Here is a 19710-nt window from a genome sequence, read left to right on the forward strand (position 1 = left end):
ATCTTTATATTATGATGGTAAAAGTAGATTGTAACCATCTAATGATGTTGCTGCAATCTGTGTTATTAACAATTAATTTTACAATAACAATCAGTTTTGACAAGAAAACACTTTCTTCATTTTTTTGAGAAAGACGAGGCCAACACAGTTGTAATGTGAGAAAATGTCTGGGTCACGTCCTTCTGCAAATTGCATCTGAATAAAATAAAGTGCCTCTGTTAATGTACAGCACTCTAGTTTAAACTCTTAACAGCTGAAGTGCAATAACCTTTTGCCAAGTATTGTTCAACTTCTATACTGTGGCAACATATTATGTTTTTGTTTTAATTATACATCTTATTTAGCAATCACTATAGTTCAAGCTATTTCACCATTTTTGAGACAATATTGTTACATTACATGTTCATCTAAAAGTGTAATTTGGCACTTTTCAATTTATGGCTCGAGTGCAAATATCTCCCTCGAGGTTGCCAGCACTGCACAGGCAATGTGACATACTTGCAAGCTTTCAAATACAATATTATCATTAATGTAGAGCAGTTCAAAAAGACACATGTTTTTCTTGAAACGATCAAGGCTTCCCCATATTCCTAAGTTTGTGTACAATTGAAAAATCCATTACCCACGCCAGCAAAGTCTCTCTCAGCTGTATACCAAATGTAATGCAGGCAGATATTAACAAGCAATGTTTATGAACGTGTGACTCACAGTTACCAATAGGTTCTTGGAAAAAAGAGAATCTAACAAACAACTAATAAACTTCTTAGAAATCTGACACTCCTGGCATGAAGTGATGCTTAACTATGTGTTTTCAAATTATAGCATCCTGTTCTATAAAATGAGAGAACAATGTTTACAGCTTTTTCTGATCATGCTCCTCCCTGTGCTGTACTACGAGGGACTTATCCACCAGACGAAGAATTTCATTTGTATTCACAGCAGCCTTTTTTTCTTCGTTCCACAAGAAAGAAAAGCGGCTTTAATATGAAAAATATGAAAATACGAAAAACACTGGCAAAGCTGGCAAATTAACATTTACTGTGCAGCCAGACGCTGTTTGCCAGGTTAGCCATGTCAGCCCACAGGACATCACTTCACATATCATCCACCGGGTTATTTCGCATACAAGAGGAGCAAGCAATGTTTGGATGCTGGCGGATGACTGTGTTGTCCAAACTAAGGCCAGCTTTTTGAGGCTTGCAATGTGATACCACAAGGTGCCATGAGGGCACTGCTGCCCTTCTGCATGTTTTACACTCAAATTAGCCACTCTACTACATCAACACCTGGAGGTTTTACTCACAGAAAGAGATTAGTACTACTCTACCTAGCAGAATAGAGAAAAGGCAGCATACAAACTCTGTTGGGCTGGTCAGCACAAACTATAAAGACCCCTTTTTAATGTTGTGTGTGAGGGTCCAGTCACATGTCTGAAGTCGGCACATGAGAAGATAAAAATACTTTGCTTTAATACTGGACACCATGACCTGATGTGGTATTGAAAAGGAGACAGCCAGCTGGGATTTACTTGCCTAAAAAACTGTAAAAACTGAACTGAGTTCGTATTGGTTGGAAGCATTATGGGAATCTTGTGAGCCCAAATTCACTCAAGCAAGAAGGACACAGATGTCTTTTTCAGAAATACTTTATATAGCAATGAAGATATAAAGAAGAACAATGTGAGTTCTTATTTCTTTATACTGAATTAGCATGTCCTAAAATATTGTGATACATGGGGGGAGCTCAAAACTAAAGTCAGATATGATATTAAATATGAATTCTGTTCATATTTGATATGTGAGTCATGGCATAAACTAAGAGACTATTATAGTTCATGTTCTGCCAAACTGCAAAACACTTTCTTCCCCCAAGCCGTCAGACTCCTGAACACTCAGTGACTGGACTGAGACACACACACACACCTTCATACACATCACTGCCTCAAGCACTTATCTACACAATCTCATACACAGACACACATGCATACCTTCATACATCAAGTTACTTTTTGCACAACTCACTGTCATTGTTGCACTTTTCTATTGCACTGTTGTGTCTGTATTGTTCTGTTCTGTCTGGTGTTGCACTTTGTTTTTTGCAATTTTTGCACACTTGCACTTTATGTAGTCCTGTGTTGATTGACTGTTATATGTTATATGTACTGTAGCACCATTTTAGGAACATTGTCTTGCTTCACTGTGTACTGTACCACTTCACGCGATTGAAATGACAATAAAGCCACTTGACTTGATTTATCATTGGGCTGCACATGGCCGACTGAAAACTTCATCTATCAAACGCAAACAACGTTTCTACACATAATTGCTCTATATTGTTATTGAGTCTTATTTGGAAAGTTAGTGTGAGCCTATAATAGTTATCATACTGCTGTCTTTCCCAGCTCTCAGCATGGACCTTTATGTGATATTTGGGATTTGTGTGGTGAATGAGACGTGTCTGTTAGACAGCCAAGTGATGCCTGCCTGTTTAGCAGAGACAAGTGAAAGGTCAGTGTGTTTCTAGTGTTTAGATGTTTAAGGCTCAGGGCACCAGACTCAAACTTGTGGCTAAAAATCAATCATGCCCTTCAGCAGCATGAAAGAGCTCCCCAACTTACAGCTGTGATTCAGGAGGAGGAAGAAAGGATAGCAGAAAAGCATGACAAATAGATGGAAAAAGAGAGGGCTTTTTCCCCTTCTTTAAATGTAGGTTTTCAGAGAGGCATAGTGGCGGTTGTGTGGGTGAGCATGCTGTACGGTTTACAACTAACCCTTTAAATGCTTGGCAATAACGATAGCTGAGTAGGCTGTGAACACCTCTATCACTTGTATAAATGTCTGGCAAAACAACAGTCCCAAGAAGGCTGCCAATAAAAGTGATGTATGCTATGAAAGCCTGTCATCTGACTAATTATTTAAGAATTACAACCTTGTCTGAAATGAAAATGTGATTTGGATTGGTTCTGTCTAAAAATGATAAAAGCAGTTTTCCACCTGATGTCAGGAACAGTTGATGGAGGATATGTAGTTGAGTAGCATCTTCCTGTTTAGTTATCTAAAATGAGCAGTAATAGTTTTGTGGAGTACATCCTTATATAGGCTAACTCAGTGTTTTTTGATTAGTAGCAAATGGCTGTGGAGTCCAGCATGACTGGTATTTCAAACTACAGGGTATCTTGCAAGTTGAGGCATAGTGTAGCCATTTATGAATCAGATTACTGAGAACATTAAATGAGTCACTGTGGTCAGAGGGCATCTATAGGGAATTTATGCAGTGCTGTGGTCTATAAATATAACAAAACTGCAGACTAAAATACTACAGTATTACACGCTATAAACTATTACCACTGACATTCACATTAAGGACCAGAGTAACAACGTCTAATGAAGAAACAGGGAAAAGTTATGTTTCAAAGCTGTACAAAGTTGTTTGTAAAGGACTGTGCTTAAGCCTTGAGCCATAGCTAAATTCTTTATATTTTGCTAGAAAAATGGAAAATAGGTGTAGTGAATTATTGAAATCTGTTCAAACATACATGAGAATACTGTATATAAAAGAAAGACAGGGTTTGAAGAACTAATGAGCTTGAAAGTCAATATTTGGTATGAACACCATCATTGTTCGACACACCCTGAATTCTCTTAGGTGGGCTTTCTTTTTATTTCTTAGATAAGTCTTCAGAAATAGTTCTCCGGGTTTCTTGAAAGACACATTCAAAGCTCTTCTTTGGATGCTGGAGGCGTTTTATTCTGTTCTCTCTCAAGACTGGTTCAATAATCTTGAGGTCCATGGTCTGACGGGAGGCAATCCATGACTGATAGTGTTCCATTATGTGTTTTTCTATCCAGGTATGCTTTTACTACATGGGCAGTGTGTTTCAAATCATTGTCATTGTGAAAAATGAAGCCGTTGCCAATCAGAGGTTTTCCAGATTGTATGATACGGTGGATTCAACGCTAAAGATAGTTTTCTGCATTCAAAATTCCAGCAATTTTGACAAGACCCCCCACATTACTAGGGATGGGTACTGGTATCCGGTGCCATGATGGCACCGGTTCTGACATAAATGGTAGTAACCAGACCAAAAAGCAGCGCACATTTCGGTGCTTTATTTCGGTGCTTTTTTTTCCTGAGATGTGATACGTATCACATGTGATACGTATCACATCTCAGCTAGATTCTAGCCAATCATTTTACGTTTCCGAGGATAGTAGGCGGGCCCAGGTTCTTTTAGAGCAGAGCTACAGATTAAAAATGCCCAAGGCGAAGCGGTCGAAAGTCTGGCTGTACTTCATAGCAAAATACGCAAACTCAGCAGCCTGCAACAAGTGCTTTAACAGTAGCACCCCCAGGCTTCTACCTTTCTACCTTTAAAACCCGGAGAGCAGCCAAATGGCTGGTAGGCTTTTAGCTAAGCTTTAGCTTCAGCCAAGTGGAAGCTAAATTGGCTAGTCATTCATATGTATATTAGGTTGTTACCTGGGAATTCTGGAGGGAGGGGAGTGGGGGTTTGAGTGGATTGAGGAATTTCCCTGCGAATCTTGTTGACTGTGCCGAGGATGGTGGTTTTCCGTCTAAGAAGTTTTTGCGCAAGTGAAAGCGATGTGAAAAAATTGTCCGTGGTAACATTTCTGCCCTTGTCTAGGAATGGTTCCATCAGCCTCATTACTACATTTTCAGAAAGTCTCTCCCCAGTGGGACGATTGGGGTCCTTGCCAAGATATGGGAAGACATTGCAAATGTACTTGGATTTTAGGTCGCAAGCCACCCAAAACTTGATCCCAAACTTGTCAGGTTTACTTGCAATATACTGCAGGAAACAGCACCGAGTCTTTGATGGGAAAAGCTGTTCATCAACGGTCATATGTAGACCAGGGTTGTAGCACGTGATGCAGTTGGTGACAAATGATCCCCACACACTGGAAATTGCAGCGAACTTATCAGTCTTTGCTCGATCACTGTGGGTGGACTTGTCATCAAAGCGTAGGTGTTGCATGATGTCTTGGAAGCGGTTTCGTGCCATAGTTCCAATTATCTGTGGGTTTCCCAGGTTTGCTGACCAGCAGTCATTTAGAGATGGAACCCTGTTAACCCCCCGCAAGATGACAATTGCAATAAATGCCATTAGTTCAGGGAGGTCCATGAACCAATGAACATGCTCCATGCACCACTCAGCAGGCCATTTGTAAATATGTGTACAAATGGTTGGTTTTTTGTACTGTTTTTATCAATAAATCTCAGCAACAAAGGACATACACCCATGTGTGTTGATTTCTCCCTAAGATGGCAAACTGAAACACTCCAAGTTGGTGACTTTTGGAGATTTATTTCCCTGGATGATTGAGAATGCATCAAGATGAAACACAAAAGGAAGTTCACAGCTTTTAGCAGCTCCCCCACCCCCTCAATCACACACCCCCACTCCCCTCCCTCCAGAATTCCCAGGTAACAACCTAATATACATATGAATGACTAGCCAATTTAGCTTCCACTTGGCTGAAGCTAAAGCTTAGCTAAAAGCCTACCAGCCATTTGGCTGCTCTCCGGGTTTTAAAGGTAGAAAAGCCAAATGGCTGCTCTCCGGGAGTTTAAGTTAAGCTGATACTGGAGGTAACACCTTGAATCTGATGAAACACTTGGCGACGCATAGCGTTTTTTTAAAAGCCGAGAAATGCGCCGTATTTGATAGCTTGCTGCGAGACCTCACACCGAGCACATGTACTGCGGGTGTGGTGCCTGTTATCGGACCTGGAGTTAGCAACATCCCCCAAAAACCCGAAGAGTAGAGTCCTGGCCCGTAGCCCTGTCAGAAATGATGACGGATGATGATGGCAGCAGCAGCCGTTCTTCTCTGCGTGAGTAGCTTAATGTTGTTCGTGTGTAATTTACGTTGAGTAGGTTAACCGCGTTATTACATTAATGCATGTAAGGTGAACTAGCAAACACCATCATAGCTACATGCAGCTGTCTTCTTGTTTGATGGCAGATACTCCCTTCACCCTGGCCAAAAAGGCTAAAATGACCAAAGAAAAAGTGGAAAACAGTTAAACATGAGAGGTTTTAGGACACAGTTTGCGTTTTTTCCATTGTTTAAGCACTGCTTCCATCCAAGAGTGATACCATATATGCCCTATAGCTGCAGAAAAGGCTAACATTGATATCTTTTTACAAAAAAAACAGCTGAACATTAGAGGTTTTTGGACCAATTTTGTGTTCTCCATTCTTTAAGCACCGGTTTGAGCACCGTTTAAGCACCGGCACCGTTTCAAAAGTATCAGTTTGGTACTGGTATCGGATAAAACCTAAACGATACCCATCCCTACACATTACTGGCATAAATTCAGCCCCAGTTAACAACAGAGCTTCCACTATGTTTTACAGACAGCTGTAGACATTCACTGTTGTATCTCTCTCCTGAACTCCTGTGTGTATGCTGATGACACTTTGAACTAGAAATTACAAATTTAGATTCATCACTGCATAAGAACTGCTGCCTCTGACTATCTCTCTAAGGGCTTATGTTATTTGGCACCCTGTTTTGTTTCCTTGACAGTAGATGGATCAACCGAAGGACCAGTCTCAGGTGTCTCAGGTCCAGTAGTACAGTAACAATCAATGTTTCCCTTTATTTCTTAAAGACACGGCGTTCATCTGCTGTTGTTAGTTCCTTTTAGGCCTAATGCTGCTTCTTGTCCTCTACAACGCACAGCATGCTGAGATATGCCAAGTTGTCAGCTAACAGCTCTTTGACAGTCACCTAGTATAGGTACTTGGTATTTGGGAAATACCTAGTATAGCATTTTATGCCAGTTTGACAGGCATAAAGAACTATTTAATTCCTGCCAAACTAGGTAGTCTTTGCCATTTTCACGGGTTCAACTAGAGAAATAGGAGCATATTGTGTGGTTTTGTGACAAGCTGCTGGTGACAATGTGCCTAAAATTTCTTTTCCTACATTCCCTGGGTCAGCCCTTAACTTTGGTGCCTTTAGTCAGCTTGAATGATTCACAGGTCAGTGTTTAGTAGCTTAAATAACAAAAATTCCCTGAAAATATTCAGGTACTGGACTGCAACTTTTTGAAAATCAACTATAAAAGGAAAAGTACAACAACAGTAACTTTACATAAGGTTGAGTGTTTAAAAGTGTTTTTACGTTCATTTACATTATGCAAATAAAGGATATGCACGCATGTAAATTTAGCATACTGCCACTTTGTGTAATGGTTTAATTACTTGAGGTGGGAATGTGGGTGCAAGCACAAGCAGTGACACTATGTTGTTTATTGTGATAATGTTGACACTCTTCATTGTGCTAGCATTAAAAATAAGAGCATTGCTTGATGATGTGCTGTAGTGCTCTCACCAAGATTACTAAACTATTTATTGACAGGTATTGCATAACGGCCACATGATATTCTTTCCATTTAGTAAAAAAGGCCAACTATTGCAATCTCCTGGAAAGTGTGCAGGTAGAATGAAATGTATATCATTTATGATAGTTATTTTTCTGAAACAACACAAAGTAGAAGGAAAATACTCTGTATAAAACTGAATATTTGCTAGAAAAACACAATTATTTCCAGAGACATGTGCTTAAAATAACACCTGGAAACAAATAGCATTACATGTTTAGTAATGCAACATATATGCAATGAGCATTTAGTTATAATGAGCACATAACTTACACCAAAGTGACAGCTGACATTTACAGAAATACATCCCTTTGCTGAGGAGAAAATGAAGAACTATAAAATGAGGAGAGACGCAAAGGGAAGAGAAAGTGAGAAAGAAACGGACAGAGATATAAGCTGAGAAGAAAAATTCGGGGGATGTGCGAGCTCGGCAAGGTAGGGGGGAGGGAGGAGGATGAAGTGGAGGAGAGCAAAATGACATACTCAGAAGCAGTGAGGCAAAAGTCTCATGTGATCTAGAGTAGATTTAGAAGGTGAAGTGCCGTGGGGGAGATAAGCAGCACGGGAAACTGCTCAGATCACAGGTTTGTAACATAGGGCCAGAGATGTAGCCTCAGTACAAGAAGGAGGATTCACATAGTGGGTCCATGTTAGATAGCAGCTTAGCCCTCCTCTCTAGTCACACACACAGAGAGAGAAAAAATATATTCAGTAAATATTCAGTTGCTTCCCATATGCCCAGTGCTAAAGACTTCCCTAAAGGGTTGTGTGCGTGAGTTCCATTTAAAGGAGCCATTCACTCTGATTTAATGATAGAGCTCCAGAAAAATCTTTATCACCCAAAAAACCTGAGCAAAATCATTGTCTGCTCATTCACATTGATATAATTAATCTCTTCACAATCTTTCACATAAAAACACACTGGAAAGCCTTAAATGAATAGAGAATTAGTTCAAGCATATAATATATTTAAACAGTGTCAAATACTCATCCTGTTGCCTTGAAAAACTAAAGCATAGTAATTACATCATTCCAGTTGCTGAATCAACAAGTCAGCAAGGAACTGATGTCTGACAGTTCAGAAGGCAAAAAGAAGAGAAAATCTGCTGTGTGTGATTGAGAAGAGAAAGTGAGGATGAGAAGGGAAAAAGATAAAGTTTAATATACAATCTCAGTTCCAATAACTTTGAGATTCTGTGTAGAATGTCAAAATCTTATAAAAACCATATTTTAAAAATAGCCATTTGACACGTTTTACTATTTTATGAAAAATATTGACTCATTTTTAAATTGATGGCAAGCAATATGTCTCAAAAAGGAGCAAAAAAAAGCCTGAAAAAGTCAGTTGTACTAATGAAAACAGGTGGAGGAACATTTTTGAACCAAACAGGTTAATTAGCACAAGATCAGTAACATGACTGGGTAGAAAAAGAACATCCTAAAGAGGCAGAGTTTCTCTAATATGAAGATGGACAGAGGTTCATCATCTGCAAAGAACTTCATACACAAATTGTGGAGAATAATGTTTCTCAACATGACATTGTGAAAACTAGAATATCTCATCATCTACAGGGCATAATATGATCATTTAAAATGAAAACAAATCATTGAAAACGTACAATTTTGTCACAGAAATCACTGCATGGGATCAGGAAAACTTCCACAAATTCTTATTTGTGAACTCCATTTATCATGCTATTCCCAGTTACAGGTTAAAGCTCTCTCATGAAAAGAAGAAGCCATGTGTAAACATGGTCCAGAAACATCATCCTCTCTGGGCCAAAGCTCATTTAAATGGGAGTGAGGCAAAATGGAAACTGGTCTCTGGTCAAACGAATCACAACTTTTTTTTTTTTTTTTTTAAAACACTGATGCCGAAGGAACCATGTGGCTTGTTATTAGCTCTCAGATCAAAAGCCCACAACTCTATGTGGGTGGACCAGTGCTTATGGAATTGGCAGCTTGCACATCTGGAAAGGCATGATCAGTGCTGAAAGGTACACACAAGTTATAGAGCAGCACATGTTCCCACTCAGCATCCAGCAAGACCTTCGGGGATAGTCTTACATATTTCAATAAGAAAACACTAAACTGCGTACTGCGTCGAGAAAATGGCTTCATAGTAGATATAGGTTTAAGTAAATATTGAGATAATGCTTTTATCTACATTTCAGACAGACAAAAACAACAAGATGTTTATCTAAACTCTTCTGAAAAGCAAGTGGTAACATGCCGCTAAAGCAGCAACTACGGCATAAGCCATTTATTTTATCCAGCATTGACTGGGAGCTTCTCATTTCCCTCTGACAGATGGAGGAGACCAACCATAAAGCAGTAGAAAAAAATCATTAAGTCAGCCAAAGCCCTGCAGAGTTGTTTTAATTGTGTGCTTTGGTGCTGTAGGCATAGCTCACCTGATTGCTGCTATAACTAACTGCCTTCACAGAGACAGACGAGATCTTCAGTGGACATCTAGAAAGTGATTTGTGTTCAGAAGGTTCCTTGGGGGGGGAGGACAATGTGGAGAGACAGAGTGACTGGGAATGAGGAGACAGATCATTGCGAGTGAGCAGATTGGATACTCTTCACTGGAGAGAACCTTGTCCAGCAGGAGAGGCTCAAGCACCTGGCTAATGCTTTCACGGCTCATAATTTACAGCAGGCCTTCCACTGCGTTTGGTTAGCATTGTTAATGTGAAACCCTACAGAGGTCTATGCCTGTGGTCTCAACCTTCTGAGTGTGCTTCAGACATACCACTTATTCAAAGCATTAATCAATAGCCTTTTAACAGCTATGTTGCTGTGCCTGTGTATCAATCATTGAATAAAGCTGAGCAACGGAGGAACGTGAGCACACACACAAAGTGCTGGATTATAAACCATCAGGGAATTATTTATTTGGTGTGCACACACTGAACCATATGAGGAATGCACATATACACACACTCTACCAGGTACAAATTACCAAAGGTGAGATAGGCTGAAAGACAAAGCCAGGCACAAACAATGAAATAAAACCTAAAGTGCTGCGTTGACAGGTTGGTGAGGACTTACTTTTCCCTGTCTTATGCATAAAGGCCTACCGAACTCTGTTGCAGAAGACAGTCTTGCCAACACTCCCTAGTCTAACTGACATAGAAGCTAGTAAATCAATCCACTTAAAACAAGCTTTACTTTAAGCTCCTAATGACCGCAATGTGCCAGGTAACTATGCCATCAGACCTTAACGCTTCACAGTCTGAATGCTGCAGAACTTGACCTACAGCGGCAAAAAAATAAATAAATAAAAAAAAACAAAAAAAACAACCGTTAACACTAGTTTGCCCTCATCAAAGAATACTTTTCTCAGCAGTGTCAGCTGGCAGGTTAATAATCCATGTTTATTTTGAATTATAGTTTAATTCTAATTACATTTATATAATTCAATTATGTATGACTTCTTGGCCTCCTTCTGAGTCAGAGTATTATCAGCCCACCCAACCTTGTAGATGAGCATGTCTATAGAGGGTATATTGTATGCGAATCCACTAGTCATCTTAGGCCACTGTAGATTATGTCTTCTCATCTTGCATCTTCCTCTGCAAGTTTAACAGTCTAAGTGGTTGATCTTGTCAAAAGAGACTCTTAATAAACTCAGAGGAAAGCCCTGTTTCTCCCACAGACAGACACAAATGTGATTTACAGCAGCGATGATATGCAGCATCTACCCTGCAGCTCTAATATATATTGATACATAAAACTCAGTGATCAGTCAAGCACAGAGAAGAGCATCATGGAGCTGGGAGATGCCGTATTAGAAATGATACCTCTTTGCAGAATATTCATGACATGAGAACAATAACGCAAACGGATCTCCTCAGCTTTTATATCCCCGGGAGAGCGCTTAGATCAGCGGGCCAAATGCTCCTGGTGCGACCTAGATCTCGGCTCAAGACCAGAGGTGACCAGGCATTCACCGCTGTCGCACCCTACCTCTGGAATAACCTCCCTCTAGCTATTCGGGCGTCTGATTCAATTCAATCTTTTAAATCTCGATTAAAAACGTATTTGTTTAGCCTTGCTTTCCCCGCCTCCTAGAGCCCGCATTTTTGGTGTACTGTAAGTTATCTTTTTCGCTTTATTAATATTTATAATGTTTTAACTTTCAGCCTTTCGGGTTGTGCCTACTATGCCTGGTGTATTATTGGTTAGTTATGTGACCCGCCTGTTAGTATATTTTATTTGTATTTGTATTTATTATTGCTCTAACTCGTTCTGTGAAGCACTTTGGCATACCTGTGGTTTTTTAAATGTGCTATATAAATAAAATTGTCATGTATTGTAAAGCCATCATTAACACAGTTATAAATGTTCATGAAATTGTGACCTCAAACCCTTTGTGCATATCACCAACTGCTTAAATATTGATCAGAATATTGGGGAAGATGAATGTGATGTGACCACAGACACAAATGTGTCTTCAGGTGTTCTTGTCCACTTTCTCCAGCGTTTTACACCTATTGCCCCTGTCTGGCACTACAGCCTAAACTGCTCTTTGGTGTGTGAAGTTACAGGTTGGAGGCAGCTACATCAACAGCCGTGTCAAGGAGACTTACGTGTACTCTTCCTGGGTGAAGATTGGGATGCGAGAAGGCTGAAGGACTGTGATCTCCACCAAAGTGCTGTTAGACATCACTGGCTCCCCATTGTCATAGGCTATCACAAAGAGCTGCAGTGGAGCAAGAGAAAACATGTGAACAAAAGACACATGCAAATGCAAGCACTAAATTAATACATTTTTTTAGCCTCAACGTCTGCTCTCTGCACAAATAATTCCTTTTTTGGGGATTGCCAGTCATTTTTGCAAACATGTTCGGCATCCTAATAAAGACACAACGGCAAATCTGCTGTGGCGAGCAGGCTGCAAAGCTCCCAGAGAGTGAGAATGAACGTATTGATCTACATTCATAGACTGTGGAGAAAGGAGCTCGGGGAAGGGGGGGAAGGGAGGGTGGGGCTGAAAGAGAATGAACATAAAAATGTTGTTTCTTTTAAAAAAAGAAAAAAGAAAAAAAAAGAGTGTAAGTAAAAGAAAAAAAAGACAGATTAGGGCACAATATGCTGCAGCGCATGCTCAAGTGTTCACACCCACAAGCCTATGTAAAGTCACTGGAAATTGTTAAAAATAGCTCTATGTAAAATGCCTGGGAGGGGATTTGTTTTATCTAGAAAACTCTATATTATTTGTCACAGAGACAAGTTAGTTAAAATCAAAACGTTATTTGATTTTAAAGTATCATTTTAAAAAAAGACTACACACATTTCTAACCCACTAAAATTTAGTGGAACTTGTATCACTTTAAAACAAGTCAGACAGACAAAAGACAGCACTATGACTATGATGATTTTATCATTATACCATTATAATCAATTGTCAGTTCCACTGCTGCAATCACGTCATGATTACATGTTATATCACGTCATTACTAACTCGACGTGTCAAATTATTGTGAATTTTTTAAGCCAATAAATATCTTTTTAAATAGATTTTATGGCTTTTTTATCAGCCAAATAAAGTGCTACTTTATTGAGTAGAGTATTAAAGCAGAATTATGTCAGTCATGAATTACAATCACTGGCTATTTCCCCAGTTATATACTGTCCTGTAATAATCAGGCTTTCAGCACCGCCACTGTATCTTATATCATATTTCTCACAATCACTCAGCTGATAATCATAACTAAACACCGTTTACTGCCACTAGCACACCGGTTGTCTTATGTGCTATAAACTACTCAACCACAACATTTAAGGCACTGACAGGTAAGGTAAATAGCAGTGGTCATCCTGTTAAAATGAAACCTTGGGTCCAGGCATTCATACAGATGTCACAATAACACATACCACCCACCCAAACATAATTCAGCTTTAACTCCTTTAAAAGCTTAAACAGCACATCTTTTTTTCTGCCTCATCTCTGCAACCATTAAGTGACACTGACACTTTAAGCAAAGGGACCTCATCACCACCTCTGCTGACATAATGGCTGTCACTCACGTTAAAGGTGACACTGGGCTCTTCATTGAGGTTGACCTTAGTGATAATTCTCCCCGTTTCTGCTTCCACATCAAAAATACTCCCACTGTATGGCGATCTGTTCAGATCCACTCTGTAGCGAACCAAACTGGCCGGAGTACCCTGGAGGAAGGAGAAAGAAGAGCACGAACAATATCAATGCAATAACAATCCACTTATCTGGACCCCACATTTTACATATTCAAATGAAAAGAAAGATGATGAAAACAGAGTACTTCAGGGTAATCTGATACAAAATGCAGTCAGGTCATAAAGGACTAGTAAAAGTACTTGCTTAGCAACACGACTCATAAATGTTATATTTTGTTATTTTATTATGCAACAGAACTGCAGTGGCTTATGTTTAAAAAAAATTGCTATAATAGTTCTAATATAATAGTTCTTGTCAATTTTAAGAACTGAGAGCTTTTCCTCATAATTTGGTTCTCATCAGATACTCCTAAATAAAATCATTGTTATTCATTGGTTCAAATCTAGTAATCTAATTGGAAATAATATTAAGAAAAATTCATAAATTCATCTTTTTAGTCTCCAAGGTAACACACTTTGCATTCATTAATGCCAGCCTGGACTTTAATATGAACCTCTGATTAACATTAACCACGGTTGCTGATTACTAATCATCTCTATAGCTTATCTTATTCTAGTTCCCTCCCTGTGGACCTAAAACTGAGTCTGATTTTTAATAATCTTCTTGAAGCTTTCCTTCTTTGGCTGAACAGCTTTTGCTCCTCGAGGACTGGGTAAAACCTGGAACTAGAGAGAGGTAAAGCTTGTAGTAGCAGTGTATCTCTTGGGAGGCTTACTAACAAAAATGTGTCTCCTAGAGGTTACAAAACCATCTGAGTGAATTCACTAAGGGGATAAAACAAAATCCAATCTCTAAAAGCTCTTCAGATTGTTTTCTGACATTTAATTGAAAAGATGTCAGACCAGGACCACCAATTACGGAAAAAAATATCCCCCACTAACTTCAGTAGTAAGACCTCTGCAGTGATGGCAGCAGCTTTGCTCTGGTATTGCCAATATCTGTTTTTTGTGCCCATAATTTCTCATTTGAAGTGTCTAAGTTAATATCAAGACCATATTGTTATAAATAAACAGAAATAAAAAAAAAATAAGACCATAATGCTAAATAAAGAAATAAATAGGAATAAAAATAAAAACCCAGACAGCAAAACTATTCACTGGAAAAGAGTGCTTTTCTTTATATCCTCATATTCCTCGAGAAACTAGAAATTAAAAGCAATTGGTGCTCCACATAACTCAGGAGAGATGTACAAAAATATGTAAGCTGTTGAGTGTTGTTACAGGAATATTTGTCCTTGTCTGCCGTGTCCACAGAAACGTTCAGCTGCACAACCACTTGGTCTTGTATGACATTCTACACATGGGATATGAATTTTTTATAGACACCGCCTGAGTGAACTCACTGTCGTTAACATTGCAAACAGGCGCCCAAAATGTCATGCATGACAAGCAATGCTCAAATGCAGTAAGAGAGGGGGGGGGGAAACAAAGATCACCCTCACTGTTTAACAAGTGAAGAAAATGCAATTAAAAATAAGATGTGTGGGTGTTTATTTCTAATTCTCTTCAACATAAAAATAGCAAATTCATTAAAACTGATCAATCTCAGAAGCCCTGAGAGGCACTGAACAATGCTTCAGAGACAGGCAACACAAAAGCAAGCCTTGATCCGAGAGTGTAATAAAGTCAACACGTCAATACGACTTATTTTGTTGGTTTTGGGAAATTACAAATGACTCATTTGACTTGTAAGTGACTAGAAGGTTACTGAAGAAATGGGAATCGCTAAAAGAAGAAAACTGCCTCTGCCGTGATCAACCCAATCACAGAAGAAAAAAGACAACCGACTCAAAAATAACAGACTGTTTAAATCTTCCCCTGAAGAATAAAAGGTTTATACTGGAACATTTGTCTCCATGGTGATCTCCTCTCTCGTTCAGGGTGATATTAACATTGACGTTATGGGGTTGAGTGGTGTGCAGAAAATGCAGTTACTTTTTAAAACCCATTAGTATCACTTCTGCTAAGGTGCAGGTGGACAGGTATTATGCTAGCTTTACAACAAAGTACAAAATGTCCTCTACAAAAATAATTAAAAAAAGAAAACCTCATTCAGGAGAAATGCATTAAAACCTTCACAAAACACACTCATTACTTACATGTGTCAGATTGCCATGACAATTCTGTTTCTTTATTATGCTGGCAGGGTTTTGCTAGCCTGCTTAACAGAGAGGGACATTTGTTGGCATGTTTAGAAATCACTAGACTCTTTCCACCTAACAGGTGTGTCCATGACAGAAACTGGGTTAGTCAGCCCTTGTTAGTAAACCAACACTTCTTTCTGTTAAAATATTTTCCCATGTCACTCCATGACTTTGTGGGAAGATATGGATGATTTCCAAACTGTGTTTTAGTGCTGCTAGATCTTTGTCAGTTAAAATAGTGACCATGAAAGAAAAAACAAGACTTCATTTTACAAATGATGATACACAGGGTTTGGATTTTAGGAGTTCACTATCAACTATCTGATGGACAGGTGTACCTCCTGAGAGACAGAAACCCAGGATGTGGGAGTGTTTTCTCTGGGAGGAAAGGTAAGATGTGCAATCTGTGACATTCTTGAGATGCTCAACCACCTACAGCTGGCACTGACAGGAATCAGTATCTCTGTGCTTACATGCTGCAGAGAGAATGCAAGATTCTTCAGACCTGGTGAGATCCGACCAGCGGCTGTGCTATTAATAAGAAGCATCAAGTTTGCTTTCCAAAAAACATCCAGAGCTGGACACGACTAGCACATGGCGAGGAGGTCGCTAGGAAATTCAGATTTCTATTTTTGACTCTGAACGTTTTTAAAGATAAATCAATAATCAAATTTGATCACTGAAGTAATTTGATAATGTTGCTTTAAATATAAAAATCACACATAAAAGCCAAGAGGAATAAACCAGTGCAGTCGAGAACACTGCTGGGTGACCAAGTCCAATAAAATATGAAGATTTTCTCAGCTAAATAATACTAAGACAAGAATTCATAAAAAGTGTACTATCTACACATTTCCAGTCTCCCCCGGTTGTCACAATTTCTTTTCTGCATGGAGTAATGTTCCTTGGATTTCAGACTATATTAAGACAGCTCCCAACAGATCCTGCTCAGATAGTGAGGCAAAGAAGTTTGAGGAAATCTGACACTCTGAGGCGAGTGAATGACTCATACAAATGGAGATGCACACCTTGCAGTTAGAGTTGGTTTGGAATAAACTTTCACACAGCACTGCAATTCTAATAAGAGCACTGAGGTCCTGAAAACATCTTTTAAATGCATCATGTGAAATGACATTCTGACAGACACATGTAGGTCTGAAATCATCAATCAAAGCCCCCCACCCCCCTTTCATCTCTTTCTCCACTGTTGCATATCTTAATCATAACATGTGCACAGCATTTTTCAAACAGTACTCACTGGTGGGTCTTGGTCCTCAGCATAAACTGTGGTAATGACTGTTCCTTTCTCTGCATTGGGTGCCACCATGCCTTTATACAGGTCTTGCTTAAAAATGGGGGAGAAATTATTCATGTCCTGAAATGAAACACAGATCAGTTAATATCTTAGTGCCATTGTTTACCTAAACATTGCAGTTCATATGTTCATATGTCCACTCTTGAGGGAAACCTCATAGAAGTGGTGCATACGTATAAATATCTTGGCTTTTTAATTGATGATTCTCTGACCTTTAAACCTCACATAGACAATCTTGTGAAAAAACTCAAACTAAAATTGGGATTTTTCTTTCGAAACAAATTTTGCTTTTCTTTTGAGACAAAAAAGCGTCTTGTAAATGCTACATTTTTATCTGTTTTAGATTATGGTGATCTGCTGTACATGAATGCTTCTGCCCAGTGTCTTCATAAGATTGACTCAGTTTATCATGCCTCCTTACGGTTTATTACAAACTGTAGGGCCTTGACCCATTGTTGTGATCTGTACGCTCGAGTGGGATGGCCTTCGTTGTCCTCCAGGAGGTTTGCTCACTGGTGCATCTTTATTTATAAGGCCCTGCTTGGACAAATGCCCACCTACATTTGCGATCTGCTCACACGGAGAAGTACTGTTTCTTACAGCCTGCGTTCAAGCGATCTTTTATTGCTCAATGTTCCATTTGCCAGAACTGAACTGGGAAAGAGGGCTTTTACTTATGCTGCCCCTTTCACATGGAACATGATGCAAAAAGACTGGAAGATAGCAGATCTTATTTCATTAAATGCTTTTAAGTCCAGATTGAGAGAGCCAGAGAAAAATGTTTTTAAAATGTAATTGTTATTTATAATATGTATGTAACTTTGTAATTTCAACGTGTTGTCGCCTCTTGGCCAGGACTCCCTTGCAAAAGAGGTTTTTAATCTCAATGGGACTTTTCCTGGTTAAATAAAGGTTAATAATAAAAAAGCACATCAGGTATCAGTAAAAAAAAACAAAAAACGTATTTTTACTTCATGTATTAATAGAGTAAGGCAGAAGGGAATAGATAGGGTCAAATGAATTCAGCAATATTCTATCACCACTATGTTTTCTAATGCTGTTTGCATGGTGAATTAATAATATGTTTGGAAGCAGTTTGGAAGGCAAAAGAAACTAACTCTAACTAATTAATGAAATAGCCACTACCTTTATTAGATAACATTACAGGACCTGCTAACAGTGGATAGGTACAAAACATTTACTGTCACTAGCAAATGATGAGAATAACAGATGATGGCAAAATTTAGTTTAATAACAATAATATTTAATCAGATCATTATGTAAATGTGTATGTGTATGCTGAGCTTTCAGGCTAGTATCTGTGTTCCAACATTTAGAAATTTTAAAAAAAGAAAACTGTTTTATCAGCATTCAGTTATTAATTGCTCCCTAGAACACGTGAGAGTGTCATCATAACAGCACAGCTTTAATCACCTTCTCCTAGTTAACAATGCACAGCAAAGCTCTACCATGTTTGAGTCTGCAAAGAAAGAAAATCTTGTCAACTATGCAAACCTTGCTTTGCTGTGTGAAAATGAAAAACTCAGTAAGCCATTCACATTTCTCTCAGGAATAGCTTAACTCTATTATAACTACTGGAGCCTGATGTTTCCTTCTCCTGAATTTTCTCTTTACTTTCCTCTGTTTTGGCTGAGCCATGGGCAACAGTATGTGTTCTATAAGCTCAGTGGTGGAGGGCAGTCTCCCTTTGATCTATACACAGGTTTAGTGTTTCCTAGCAGAAAATCTATGATACAGCCCTTGCTTTGAACAACAAAGTCTGATCCTTGTGCTGCAAGTGTTCACAAGGAAGCCGTGTCTGCACATATGTATGTGCTACATGTACGTGTAGAGTACATGCGACACTTTTGCCACACACACGCATACAAACACGTGCATTTATGAAGTTAAAAACAAAAGGAAAAACTTTGGGAGACTCAAAACAGCAGCACAAGGAAAGCAGTTAATCCATCACAGCAAAGTATATGATAAAGGAGGCAATAACAAAACAATACAAGGGAAAAAATCAAACATAGATGACTTCAAATAACTCTCCGGGTGTGTTACACGGGGAAGGAAGTAAAATCAGTGGAATCAACTCTATCTCCATCCCTAGTTCCCTGGAAGCCTGTATGAATCCATTAGACTCATTCTAACTCATATCCGCCATTTGAAATAGCAGTCGCTGCTTTGATATCAGTAGCTGTGCAATGTTTATCCTATCAAACACCATTCCTGGGTGACAGCAAAAAGAATGCAACAAAGCTTTTCCTTATCAGAGGACAAAGTCACTCTACAGGTTGGCAGACCATGTGGTGAGCCTGCTGGATAGGCACTTGCTCTCATTCTGTGGAATATCAAAAGCTTAACTCTACAGACTTGGAGACAGTCACTGTGGGTGGACCGAATTCATACACAGAGATAAATGTGAACACATTTTGAAGAATACCTCAGAGTTAAAACGCACGACCATTAACACACGCATACACACATGAACAGTATCACAATACAAGGTGTCTAATCCTTTCGTTGGGATTCAGCTGTTAATCTCTTGAAAGGCTGGGAAGGGAACACAAGCTCCTGAAAAACCTGACATAATTGCTGTCACAAAGTTAATGAGTCATTCAAGTCAGGGATAGCACTGTGTGCCAGACAGAAACACATATCCATCAAT

General features: G+C 39.0%; 1 protein-coding gene across 1 annotated transcript in view; it reads right to left on the reverse strand.

Moving 5' to 3' along the window:
* The window catches only part of LOC146695404 (protocadherin-15-like), a 224604-nt gene that overhangs the window by 42657 nt on the left and 162237 nt on the right, over nt 1–19710 (reverse strand). Inside the window, exons 22-24 of the mRNA XM_085477537.1 lie at nt 16980–17096; nt 13449–13589; nt 12008–12120 (exon numbers count right to left, since the gene is read on the reverse strand). Of these exons, the coding sequence (XP_085333663.1) occupies nt 12008–12120; nt 13449–13589; nt 16980–17096 (371 nt within the window). The remainder of the gene's footprint in view (nt 1–12007; nt 12121–13448; nt 13590–16979; nt 17097–19710) is intronic.

Source organism: Copadichromis virginalis, linkage group LG13, assembly GCF_057382275.1.
Source record: "Copadichromis virginalis isolate Kocher_CV1m ecotype Utaka linkage group LG13, C_Virginalis_male_GT1.1, whole genome shotgun sequence".
Lineage (NCBI taxonomy): Eukaryota > Metazoa > Chordata > Actinopteri > Cichliformes > Cichlidae > Copadichromis > Copadichromis virginalis.